The sequence below is a fragment of the Callionymus lyra genome, chromosome 9 (assembly GCF_982586985.1).
Source record: "Callionymus lyra chromosome 9, fCalLyr1.hap1.1, whole genome shotgun sequence".
Classification (NCBI taxonomy): domain Eukaryota; kingdom Metazoa; phylum Chordata; class Actinopteri; order Syngnathiformes; family Callionymidae; genus Callionymus; species Callionymus lyra.
The window spans coordinates 3,675,733-3,689,119 of record NC_141826.1 but is presented as its reverse complement, the minus strand read 5'-3'; the positions used below and the strand labels follow the sequence as shown (position 1 = coordinate 3,689,119).

Here is a 13,387-nt window from a genome sequence, read left to right as displayed (position 1 = left end):
TTAGAACAAACACATGGAGGGTCAGGTTTAATTCCCTCTAACAATCGAATCAAATGAAAACAATGTTTTATTTTTGAAGAAACAGAATTCTTCTTCACGCTCAAGCTGTGAGTTCTCACACATACTTCACAGCCCTGTTCTGACAGAGGTACAGGTCACTGAGGATCAAGATGAACCCCCCCCCCCCCAAAAAAAAAAAAAAAAATCCAAGGATTCCAACTGGGAAACAAAGATTACTATTATTTCAGTTTTTCCATCCATGATTTTCCATCAAGCCATTCAATCAGTGGACCACACAAATAAATCATCACTCAGATACAATAACACCTTGCTTTAGTTGTGTAAACCTGTAACAAGAATCTTTAAAGGAAATATATAAATATATTTTGAAATATATTTTCACATTAAACTTTTCGAGAGAGAGAGAGACAAAGCAGCCAAATGTGTCCCAGTTAGAACGTTTGCTGTAATAAATAGACGGTATTATGGCAATTGTCGTGTTCAGGGAGAAGAAAACATAAATAAATATAAATGTACCACCCACCATCTGATTTACCAAGCCTCTGCAGGCATGGCTTCTTTATTTAGCATGATTCAAAGATGCGAAAAATATGTACGTGTTATTGCTGACTCTGGGTATAGCAGTGTTATTTAGAGAGGCAAGAGACAGGTGGTCATAATATTTCGTTGGTAGATGTAAGTTATGGGTTGATGAGGTGTCATGAAACAGCTGATGATGTATCATTGCCCGGTTTCTCCATTTTAAATGGGCACTATATGGCACTCTCTACTTTATAACATTTGGCTCTGATTTCAATGGAACCTGGCACACTTTTCAAATGGAGTGTGCCGTCTAGTGGAATTTCAAACTGTATCATGATACACCATCAGATGTATCATGAGGCATAATCAAACCATCACTTGTAGATGTGTAAGATAAAGATGGGTTAATGAAACTTCATGGATCAGTGTCATGTTGTTTAGAAGTCAGTAGGTGGCGCCATCAGTTTAAAAATGATGTGACGTTTGATTAGAACAGTTGGAAACAAAAAGACACGGCTTCACAAAGCTTCATCAGACCATCACTAGTGTTGGACCAGACTTTTTACATAATTTTTACAAGTCACCTTAAAGCCAACTTTTATTCTGATCTGGTGATGGTCTGATGAAGCTTCATGAAGCAGTGTCATTATTTTCTGAGTCCACTAGATGGCGGTCTCTGCACTATTTTTCTTTGTTTTGAACAACTGTTCTAATGAAACATCCCATCATTTTTAAACTGATAACGCCACCCACTGACCTCTAAACAACATAACACTGTTTCATGAAGCTTCATCAGCTCATCACTACTGTTACTACACTCAGTATAAGACTTTGCTGCTGCTTGCGGCCTTTTATTTGAATATTTTTATTTTATCATATTATTATAATTTTTTTCACTGATTTATTTTGGTCTTCTGTTTTATGTCAGGGGTCTCCGTAAGGGCCACATAACTTTCCCTTCTCTTAGGGGCCGGGGGGGGTCAGTATGTTACAGAAAAAGTCTGACGATCGCATGAGTGCCTAAACGTAAAAAAAATTTTTTTTCCGAATGTATGCTTTAGGCCCTAAAATGTTGATATCTTTTAAACCACACTTTCTTTTAGAGCAAAACATGTTGTAGAATGCAACAACAAAAACTTTAGCTACTCAAAAAATAATTGACCCCCTAAAAATGCGTGCTCCTATATTTTTGTCACGCACTTTATATGAGGAACACTCTTTTATGTTGTTGTAAAGCACTTTCTGTAAGTGCTCTATAAATAAAGTGGAGTTTAGACCTGCGTAAAGTAGTTCTTCATTTACAATCTATTTGTGTTGATGTATTTTTAATTATAAAAAAAAAACTAAAAGGAAGAGCTGGATGATGTAGTTGAGGAGAGGAAAGTCTCCATGTTGAAGATGTTCCACCCGCGACCAGACCCAACGAGACAAGAGACTAAAATCGAGACACTTTCAGAACAATGGCTAGTGATTGGTGGATATCATTTGCACGTGTGTGTGTGTGTGTTAGTGAGTGTGTTTCTGGATGGGTTGGCCACTTGTCCAGTGTGACAGTTGGCATTGGCAGAACACCCTTTTTTCCTGGACAACATAGATAAGCCACTGATAATGAATGAATGAGAGCATCAGCATCAATGAATTAGGTGAGGACTGCACTTTGGTTGGATGCTTCAATGGTGGTCCAAAGCATGAGCATAAATAATCTTTCTTGATATCGAGTGGTGTTGATCTTCTCCGCTGTCCCTTCTGCTGAGGTTCGCTGTGATGTCTGAATAAACACACACATGGTAACACGCCGGGCTCACGCACACACTGAACGTCTCACTGAACTGACAGTTCTAACAAAGCTTTTGTCTGCCGTCTGACAGCTGAACCCCCTCCTCGGCCCCCCCCTCAACATACACAGACGCGCCCCCCCTCATTATCGCACTCACTTCTCTCGGTCGCTCTCAACCCCCCTCTCACCACGAACCCCACCAGCGTCTCCTCGTCAGATCTCCTGACACACTTCAAACATGCTCAGAGGTTCTTCCTCATCAGACTGGCTGTTTAATAGACTAAGTAGAGGTTTAATGAATCACTTTTCATTGCTCACCTGTTCGGCGCTCTTATTAGACTATTTGAGGAGACTGTTATTCATCCCGGAATATACATGTTATTATCTTGATTGGCTAAATGGCATCTCTTCACACCTGGGTACTTGACGGGCCGTTATAAGGGCTCACACGTTGTTTTTTTTTCCGGCTTTCCTCGGTGCTGCTGCTCGACAATAGACGTGTCAGATGATGAATGAAGAATACAGTTATTGAGGCCACACTAGACTTCTCTTTATTTTTCTAATAATAATATACAAATGTGAATAACAAATATGACGACTACTCTCACCTCTTCTGAGATTAAAACCTTAATCTTAATGAGTTTTGGGAAAGCTTAATTACAAATTATTGGGGCAGTTTAAAAGCCTGAATACTCACAGATTATAATATTTCCAGAGAGATAAAAAATATCAATTTTAAGAATCATTTATGGTTTTTCATCCAGGCATGAGAGGAATGCTGATCTCAAAGGCTTTGTTAAACATTTGAACCTCCACAAATCTTTCTCTTTATGCTTACAGTAAGTTTGTCTGTTTTTTGGGTTTAATATCAGTCATTTTATTCTGATAAACAGAAGATAAACAGCAAAGACAATGTGAAAACTGAACTAACGGAACTGATTTCACAAGAATAACGTGAATGAGTGAACTGATGACGTTTGCAGCCTCTCCAGAGCGGCTGAATGCTGAATGGACCACTTGAGCAGTTGTACACAGGCGGGTGCTCTGCCTTAAAGGGCTCAAGGGTTAAGTGGAGTCCCATTGTGAAATGGTCAAGTGATCAAGGGGTGTCAGCAGCCTTTTTTACCCTTTTATACCCACTTACTGTAAGTCTTTAGCTGTTGGAATAACCATAAACAGTTTTGCCTTTAGGCTTTAGATATTCTTCATTTATATGAATTATAATAATTATAAAAATATACCGTATATTTATTAGTGATGGATTGATGAAGCGTCTTGAAACAGCTTCTGAGGAATCATAGTACAGTGCTTGTGTTGTTACTTTAATTTAGTTCTTGCACAGTTCTTGCAAAAGTAACTAGTTACAAGGGACAGAGACAGAGACAGAGAAAAGTAACTGCATGGGACCGTGTTATGTTGGATGCTGTGAGTAAAACATGAGAAAAAAGGCAATAAATAAACAAATAGAATCCATCTAAAACAAGGACTAATTAGGATTTTACACAGATTGTAATGGTTGTCATGGACATTGACTGCTTCAGTGTTCCGGTCAGAGAATGTGAGTCATTATTTTAAGCAGTGAGTATTGAAGTACAATAATGATGATGTTGTTAAGACTAACAAGAATAATAAGAATAAAACAAATCAAGCAACTCAACATCAGATCTACGTCACATAATTATCATACGACTTAAGTCTTGTACAAATAAACAGGTTTAATAAATGTTTCTTTACTCACAATAACTAATTAAACATGTCTTACTAAGCAACGTAACTTAAACTGAGCATGGAGCATATTGGTTTGAGTAAACACGGCTAATAAACGTAACAGCAGCAGATGTGAACACAAGCGGTTCCTGCACCTGTCAATACACAGGAATTACAATGGATGTAGATCGAATTGATTGAGTGTCCGCTGCTTTGCCAAGTGAGCTAACTGAGTTGACTGGCATCTGATGGATAGGTATATAACCTGGAGGACGGATGGTCAGCATCACATCCACCACTTTACAGATTTGTAATGAGTTGCAGCACTTGTTACCGCAAAGGTAATGCTTTACAGTGATCCCAACACTGCTCATGAAGTCTTTTAATTTCTCTGCTTCATTATCTTTGGCTCTGATCTACAAATTCAATAAGATCATTTTCAAACTCTAGTGGCTTTTAAAAGAAGTCACTGTATCATGATTTCAAGTGTATTGCACTGAACTATCATAATACAATTATGTGCAAAAACTGACTATAATGAATTTTATTCAACCTAACTTTTTATTTTATTTTTCAGTGTAGCAACCTCAGCTGAAAATTAAAATTCCTAAAAAGTTGGGTTTAATTAAATTAGTAAGTTTTGCAAATAATTGGATTAGGTAAGTGTCGTAAAATTTATTAGGATATCATTTTCACTATTATTTTTACACTCAACTAACCTAATGCAATTATTTGCAAAAATAAAACTATAATGAATTTGAAAAAAACAACAACCTTTTCCAATGTTTTATGTTTTCAGTGTAGTTATGGTAAATGACGTGTACATGTATAGATTTATTTTTTTGCTTTCTCAGTGACCAAAGCGATTCCAAAAGAGTCACCAATTCATACAAACACTAGTGATGAGGTGATAAAGTTTTATGAATCAGTGTCATGTTGTTTAGAGGTCAGTAGGTGGCGCCATCAGTTTAATAATTATGTGATGTTTCATTAGAACAGTTGTTCAAAACAAAGGAAATTAGTGCAGAGATCTAGTGGACTCTGAAAATAATGACACTGCTTCATGAAGCTTCAGACCTTCACTAACAAACACGTCATCTGGAGATATGTTCTTGCTCAGGCACACATGAAGAAAAAAATACTTTCAAGCTAGTGTCAAAAGTTCCACTCTTCCATCAGAGCAATGAGCCACAGTCCAAGGTCTGAATCACATCGATACAACAGTTCAGTCGCACTAGTCCACAAAGATATTTCATTCTCAGTGTGAATCAATGCTACAGTACCTGACACCCTCTCAAAGACAGACTCCTGCCAGAAGAAATGTATTTTACAGCCAGGATCTGTTCTTTGATTTATAACCATTGTGCAGAATGTACTTTCAAACTGGCTGAGACAGTGACCCTGACAATGACCTCTGAGCAAATACTTGCCAAGTACTTTAACACGACTGACTAGACCTCTTGCTCAAATCGATGGAGAAAATAAAGTTTTTAAATGTCAAACAAACATTACGAGAACATATCTCTACCACCACTGGGATCTTGTTTTAAAATGGAAGAATGTGTTTTTAAAGTTGCCCTCAAATGCCTTGAGAGCGTCAAATGAGTAAATATAAATCTTCACATTTGGCCAGAACGGCTATGACAGTTTTTCCCATCAGACCTGCCGCACGCAGCACGAATCCTCAAAGTCAAGCTCCAGTTGTTTTGCAACGAAGCAGTGAAAACTCTGAAGATGAAAGCATCACTGGATTCACTTTGAAGACTTTGATTAAATGTTGCAAAAAGTGCAACATGTTTATTCTCACTGGTCAGTTTAATTTGGTCAGAGATAACGCTGATTTCTGTGTCTGCTTGCTTCTGTGTCGTGGTGCAGTACCTCAGGTGGAAGTCTGTATCAGAGGAGCTGAATGTTTCAAGAAGACTGCAGCAGATGGTTTGGTAATGGTTTCCCGACATAGAAAATAAAACTGCTGGGGTGTGATGGATGACAAAAGTGTGTTCCATTGAAAAAGCCATCAAGCATCTGGTCAGGACAAAGACTCTTTTGAAAAGGGGAGCTTAACAAACAGGTTTAAATGCTTTGTTTTTATCATCCATATTGTCAGAGTAGCAAATTATTATCAGGAAATAGACTTAAAACACCTGAAACGCATTCCCTCGGGTTACTGACTGGGCATACCGCCCGACCACGTCCTGGCCACTGAATGAATAAAAAGCTGATGCTTTCAAGGATTTCAGTCGATGAAAGTCATTGGAAATACACCTAAACCTTGCCAAATATAAACATATTATTTAAAAAAATATATGGTTCTATGAGATGTTTTTAATCTTAGAGTGATACTTGAACACTTTTTATAAAAACTACTCCATGTTACACCAAGAAGCGATCTGACAGATTTGAAAAAAAAGGATGAAATGTGACTTGATATAAAAGCAAATTTAATTCCATTTCCCTTTGCTTCTGTCATAATTACACTTTTAAATAATAGGCAGACATGAAGCACTTATAATTTAAATATTAAATCAATTAAATAAATAACCAGAAAACGTACAAAGAAATTCCCAACTCAACTTTAGTTTTCTGTTCAATGCTTAATTTAACCAAAAACCTTTTATTTTAAGTTGTATTTGGGGTTTTCTCATTAACTTAATAAAAATATGTTTTACTGACTAATCAATCAAATTTTCAGTCGAATACTTGAATCACTATATGGCTGCAACAGTACTTTCATGCATTCGATTTGATGCAGGTTTCTTTTATAAAGTCGTGTGAAATGAGGCCATTCTAGGAGGTAGTATTTGATAAAAAAGCGATAACTACTGTAACCAGTAGATGCGAGGCAAGTGTCTTGCCACAGGGACTAAATGTCTATTGAAGTTGAAACTGCTGGTGTGTGTGAATGTTCCAATATGTGTGTGTTTACATTTAGTTATCAGGGGAGCACAGCATTGCTCTGCTGAGATTAAATTCCCAGAGCTTACTCTGGCTATCAGCGTTACTTCAGGACACACACACACACACACACACAGTCACACAGACACAGTAGTGGAAAGATGGCTGTTACATTCTCTCACTGAGCAGCAGCAGCATCCGCAGTTTGCCCACTGGAGATATCTGTACTTCTATTAATCCCCACTGATCCATCCATCTTCCCAATCATTTGTTTTTCTACCCTGTCAAAGGTGCTTTATCATTTCATTCTAAAGCAAGCATGCAGACATAAGCAGAGCTAATATTTTTCCTGTGTCATGTGATGTGTCGATGCCAGACAATGACTTCCACATTTTTCAGTGGAATTTCACATTTGTTTGTGCAGGGTGTCAAATTCTTTCAACTGACATGTTCAGTCTTTTTTATAATCATCATCGGAATTTCCTGAGGTTGAAGAATTCAATTTTAATGTGAGAGTTTGTGTGCATGTCAATCAGTCACAATTTGGTAACAAGTGAACAGTTTTCCATGTATTGATCATGAGTCACTGATAGAACATGCTTCAGATTAGGAACCCACTCTGCTGTGATTGGTCTAGCATCAGAGTTTGTCATTACGCCTCATCAATCCGAGAAGTCTCCACAGTCAAGGAACTTGTTGTATAAACAAAGCAGGGCGTGCTGACAGCTGGTTGGAGGAGGAGTGAAGATGTCATTATAGACTCCGCTTTTGTAACCCCTTGTTCACCGAGATTTCAGAAAGGGTAGAACTGTATGAAGTAATAAGTTAAAAACATGGTCATGAGGAGGGACTGCATCATGGAGAGGAAGACTTCAACATTTGAATCAGTAAGTCAGGACAGTTGAGTTTTTACATTAGCTGACCTTTAAAATCTATTATTAGAAACAGAATACTTACTATTTTTTTTCAAACAAATTAAAACAAATATTGGCACTTACAATTTTTACTAAGCTAAATACAGTGTTACCCTAATCCTACTGCCCAGATACAATGAAATTAATAATTTTCTTTATAAATTAAATAAATTAAAATCAGGTTTCGTTTAAATGTCAGGGGAACTCAATTCATAAAAAATACATTTCTTATTCAAAAAGGCAAGTTAATGTCGGATCAATGGGATAAAGGGGCCACATGTGGCTCTGGAGCCGCATGTAGCTGCTTTTGATACTGATTAATTTATAGCAAAAGCTCCAGTCATCATCAAATCAGAAAATTATTCATTTATGCAACAAATTTACCTAACAGACGCTTGGACTTTGGCATAAAATATACTTTAAAAAAAAAAGTAAAAATGTTGATGTACGTCCCCTATGATACAGCATCAAACAACTGATAAATCATTTATATTTCAACAGTTGAAGGGGTGTTTTAAGGTTTAAATAATTTAATAAAATAAAAAAATACAATTCTTACACACACAGATTGGTATTTTGAAATGCTTTTTCCAAAATTAATATTTTTTTATGCATGGCCTTTTTAATTAAATGTAAAAGTGTTGGCAATATATATATACTGGTATAGATTTACTATTATTATTTTACATACTATATAAAAGGCTATGAATTGATAGAAATGTGGATTTCAGATTATTTAATTTTGAATTATTTTGAATTTTAATATCAAACTCTATGCAAAAAAAATCTTAATATTTTAATTATGAAATCTAATTATATATATATATAAATTAATAGTACTGATCTACTTCCATATATCCAAAGACACATTTTCCTTATTAGTTTCCATACACTATGTAACAACATGTGCACCTTTTTTCATTCCTGTAAGTAATACTCTTCCTGCTCTCATTGGCACCTGATGGATTAAACATTTCTCTGCTGATTGAATAAATGTTTTAGTGAGGGGGTGGGAGCTCCACTTGTGTTGATTTCTAATTAGTGTGTCTTTCTAATCACTATTCAGTGGATGTGCCAAAACAGGCTGACCTTCTCCTGGCTCACTGGTCCACAGCTATATGCATAACTCTCGCACATTAACAGTGCCAGCTCTGATCAACCATTGAAGCAGTCTTACTAGAGCAACAAACTTTATTGATATGTTCGTCTCCTCATGTTTACGGTAACTTGTTCTCTAGTCACAGGAAACATGACTCGTATCTATTGATTTCTCTGCAGTTCCTCATATCTTAACTTCATAGAAAGTCACATGTTTGATTGAGATTCAGCCAATGACCCGGCGAGGATTGCCATTTAAATTCCGCCTGCAGGAAAATGATTGCAGCCAATCCTCTTGGCAGGCACGGAAACCTCTTGTTCTTGACTTTTACTGTGGCTGCCAATTTGTGTTGCATGTGGCCGAGGTTACCAACAAAGTTTCCCCCTTTGTGTTTGTACAGTCATCTGGAGTCAGAGCGCAGCATCCTGAAGAAGAGGGAGTGGGAGAGGAGGAACCAGGAGGTGCAACAGGACGAAGATCTCTTCTCAACAGGATTCAACCTTTTTGGAGAGCCATATAAAGTAAGCAGCAATATTTTAGGCTTTTATGATTTGTTCTTGTTATCTTCAGTAGAATGAACTCTTTGATATTTAAACGGAATTTAGTTGGTCTAATGTTTAAAACCATTCAGTCTGCATCTTGTAAATGTCATGTTGAGCTCATCAGAGATCTAAATACAGTATGTCAAGAAAGGTACACATGCTTAAAAAAAGGTCTAAGTGTTTGCATCAGCTACAGATTGTGCAATTGTACATCCTCTGTCAATACCTTTTTTTTTTAAATGAATCCATTGAGGAGGAAAGCAAACTAATGAATATATTTTGTAAATATTTTATTTAATACAATAAGAATATACTACTTTATTTATGTTAAGGGTATGAGATACTTTTCAAAGACTTCTTTATTTGCCAAATAAATTATCCAAATTTTGTTATACATATACAGAAATTATAAATATAATTGTGATAAAGATTGCAATGTCCAGTAGTGTAAAGGGTGAAGCAGAGAAAATTGTGGACAATTTCAGAGAATACTGAGTCATTTGTGAATAGTTTTTGAAGAACAAGATTGAGCGAGGAAGAAAAGCCAGTTGATACTAATGAACTACCAATGAACTAGGTGATGGTTATGACTACCATCATCTGATCTGATCGTCTGAACCATAACATTCTATATGGATTTGCATTTGGTCACTACGATATTGATAAAATATTAATACACGTATGTAAGGAATAAGATATGTTTGTATAATACAACGAACAAAATGATTTGCATTTGATCGCTTCAAGTGTCTCAGACGTTCTTAGGAAACAACATCACAATGTAACATACAACATACATTTCAACACATTTATTGCGCAGATGAGCCTCACATTATAATGAAGCACAGAGACGATCAGACAATCTTCATCATCATCCTTACTCAGCGTTTTTAGTAACTGATTTTCAGTTTTACTCTTGTTAAACTTCATCTTAAGATGTTTCAAACAAGCCCATGATTTAAAAAAAAAAAATGTATACATGTCAATAAGGCTCTATGTAAAATATAATCATTGACACCGGAGCTCGTCTTCATTAATTTACAACAGTGTGTGATTCATGTCAGTTGATTACGTTCAAAAATATTTTTTTCATTTGTTTTTCTGATCATGGATAAGAGAACAACTGGTTGTGGTTGATTTAAATATCATTGACATATTTAAAGCGACCAATCAGCTTTCGCTATTGGGCAGGAATGCATCATGGGAGATTGCAGTTCTGTGTGCACCATTAATAAGTTAAATTGGATAATTATTGCCTTCCCCCAAAGTTCTATTTAAGTTTGAACTGCCGTTTAGCTAAATTCTGGCTACAGCGGTAACAGCTCGCGCTGCATTAATTGTCTTTGGTTTGACTCTAATTGCAAAGAACGGTCCACGGATTCCTTATATTATTTCATAATTAAATTAATAATCCAATATTTCTTTATGGTTCTCTTAATATTTTAAACTGGAAACATTTTTCAACTGCCCTACGGACAAAAACACCAGCAGCGGCCTGCGATCCGGTTCTAATACTAATCAAATATAATCCCGGGGGCCATAGATAATTCATCCGCGGGCCGGCCTTGACTTTGACACACATGTGGACTAGACTATAAGACGTGTTTTTCAGTCATTTCAAATTTGTTTTTTGAGTAAGTAATAGCTCTGATGCCTACATTCTAAATAGTCATGAAAATAAAGAAAACACATTGAATAACAGGGTGTGTCCAAACTTTTTGGCCTGTACTGCAAATATGTATGCATCGTTCCAACATCATATCACGTCCACGCTATTCTCCCAACATGTTCCCCCTTTTCTCTGCCGGGCACTTGAACACAGGCGCTGGGGCTGCCAAATATATCAACACTGCTACGGAATGCCTTTAAATCCTGACAGAAAGTGTTAAGAGCTGCTGGTGTGCACGGAGAGGACACGGAGCCACATGGGGCTCAAGGTTTCCACAGCGTTTGGCAGGGAGTACGTTTCATACACACGGGGCTGATTTGCAAAGATCCTGTGTTTATAAATTAGCGACTTGCGTGGAATTTTGTGCTGTTAGCTGAACCGTGGATTAAGGATAATTGAATCTTGTGCACAAGTGCTGTTCTCTGCACACAACAGAGTGACAGTCCAGGGCTCTGACAGTGCACCAACCATTGTAGTTCTTTTTGTTTTTAGGGCAACACTAAAAATGAAACGCGACCATATGACTCAAATTAGATTATTGTGTGGCGTATATCCAGAGCCCTACACAAACTGTTAAAATGACTCTTATTTTCTGAATAATTTCAACAGATGCCATAGGTCACTGTTGGTAATTAATCACTATACATATTATCATATCGCAATATTCGGCTGGTGATTCTTACACAAAAATGCAGTTAGACCAATTTAGCTTGAGAGCTACCAGGAGCTAATAATTAAACATATATAAACATATTGTCTTCAAGAGTGTGGGGAGATATGCACACGCCCAGTAGAGACTATAAAGAACACACCTTTTGTTGCAGAGGTTTCAGGTGACATGTATATTGTGTAAAATCTAGTTTTCACTGTTATTTTAGAGACTCTACTACCGGGACTCCTTTCACCCTACACTTGTGTCGGCTGCAAACTAATCCTCTATAATCCTGTTAAAGAGTGTTGTGCTTTTAGAAACTATTTAAGGTGATCAATACACACACACACACACACACACACACACACGCACACACACACACACACACACACACACACACACACACACACACACACACACACACACACACACACACACACACACACACACACACACTTCCACAGGCAGCCACACACACACGCACTCACACGCAGGTACCCATCTTCTCCTTTGTTTTCCATTTGCCTTCTAGATAAAAGTGTTTTCTCTTCGTCTTTGGCCACAAAAATCTTTTATTCATGAGCTGGAGATGAAGCAGAAATGGTTCATTTTCTCAACGCTAACATTGGCTCACCACTTTCTCCGTGGAGTGATAGCTGCTCAGTTTTGTACATGCTTCTATTGAAAAGGGAAAATGATATATGTCAACATCATTGGTAAAGATAAGGAGACACTGAAAATCAACCTTGTGATCACCGGACACTGATACATTGAAATCTTAGGAATCATTTTTTGTCGCTAAAACGCATTTGAACAAAAATGTTGTTACGGAAGTGTAGTGATGGTCATTTTTAAACGGATGGTGCCACCTACTGACCTCGAAACAACATGACACTGCTTCTTGAAGCTTCATCAGCACATCACTACAGTAGTTACAAGTTTACGATTAGAGCTGGTGTTTCTAGTAATCTCCATCGCTGATTTTCTGAAAGTAGAGAGGCTCAGCTGGGACAGTTATTTCTAGTGTCAATCATATATTGTAATTAGGAATGTTGACCCCATTTCATATAGTTATCATTTGACGAACAATACTAACATAAACCCTTAAACAATGAATCATTGGAATCGGAAACTAAATCCTAATGAATCATTGGCATCGGACAACAAGAGACTTTGAACACAATGCAGGAGGAAATTGCCAAATTCTTGTCCTATCAGCTTCTGTGTCACTATCAGATCAAAGCCATACTGAATGTGGCTTCATAAAGCAACTACATCTCACATCATACAACTCAACTCTCAGTATCCCGTCACCCACTTTTAAATGCAAAAGAAAAAAAGAGCTGCTTTTTCATATTGTATTGAACAATGAGACCAATCAGCGAAGCACAGAGAGCCACGCTAGATTTTAATGATCATGTCTTTGGAAGAAAAAAAGAAAAGTTCAACAAAAGGACAGGAACAGATTTGAGATGCGGCTCCAGTTCCCAGTGTTCATCATCCGTCTGAAGTTTGTAATGAAGTGTCACCGCTGAATTATGGCTGTAGGTCTTCTTGCATAATTCACTCTTGCCGCATGATTAATTTTG

General features: G+C 37.1%; 1 protein-coding gene across 2 annotated transcripts in view; it reads left to right on the top strand.

Moving 5' to 3' along the window:
• aff2 (ALF transcription elongation factor 2) overlaps positions 1-13,387 on the top strand; it is a 97,668-nt gene that overhangs the window by 22,036 nt on the left and 62,245 nt on the right. For both annotated transcript variants that reach the window (XM_087798951.1, XM_087798950.1), the window contains exon 2: positions 9,336-9,456. In XM_087798951.1, coding sequence (XP_087655077.1) covers positions 9,336-9,456 — 121 coding nt within the window. The remainder of the gene's footprint in view (positions 1-9,335; positions 9,457-13,387) is intronic.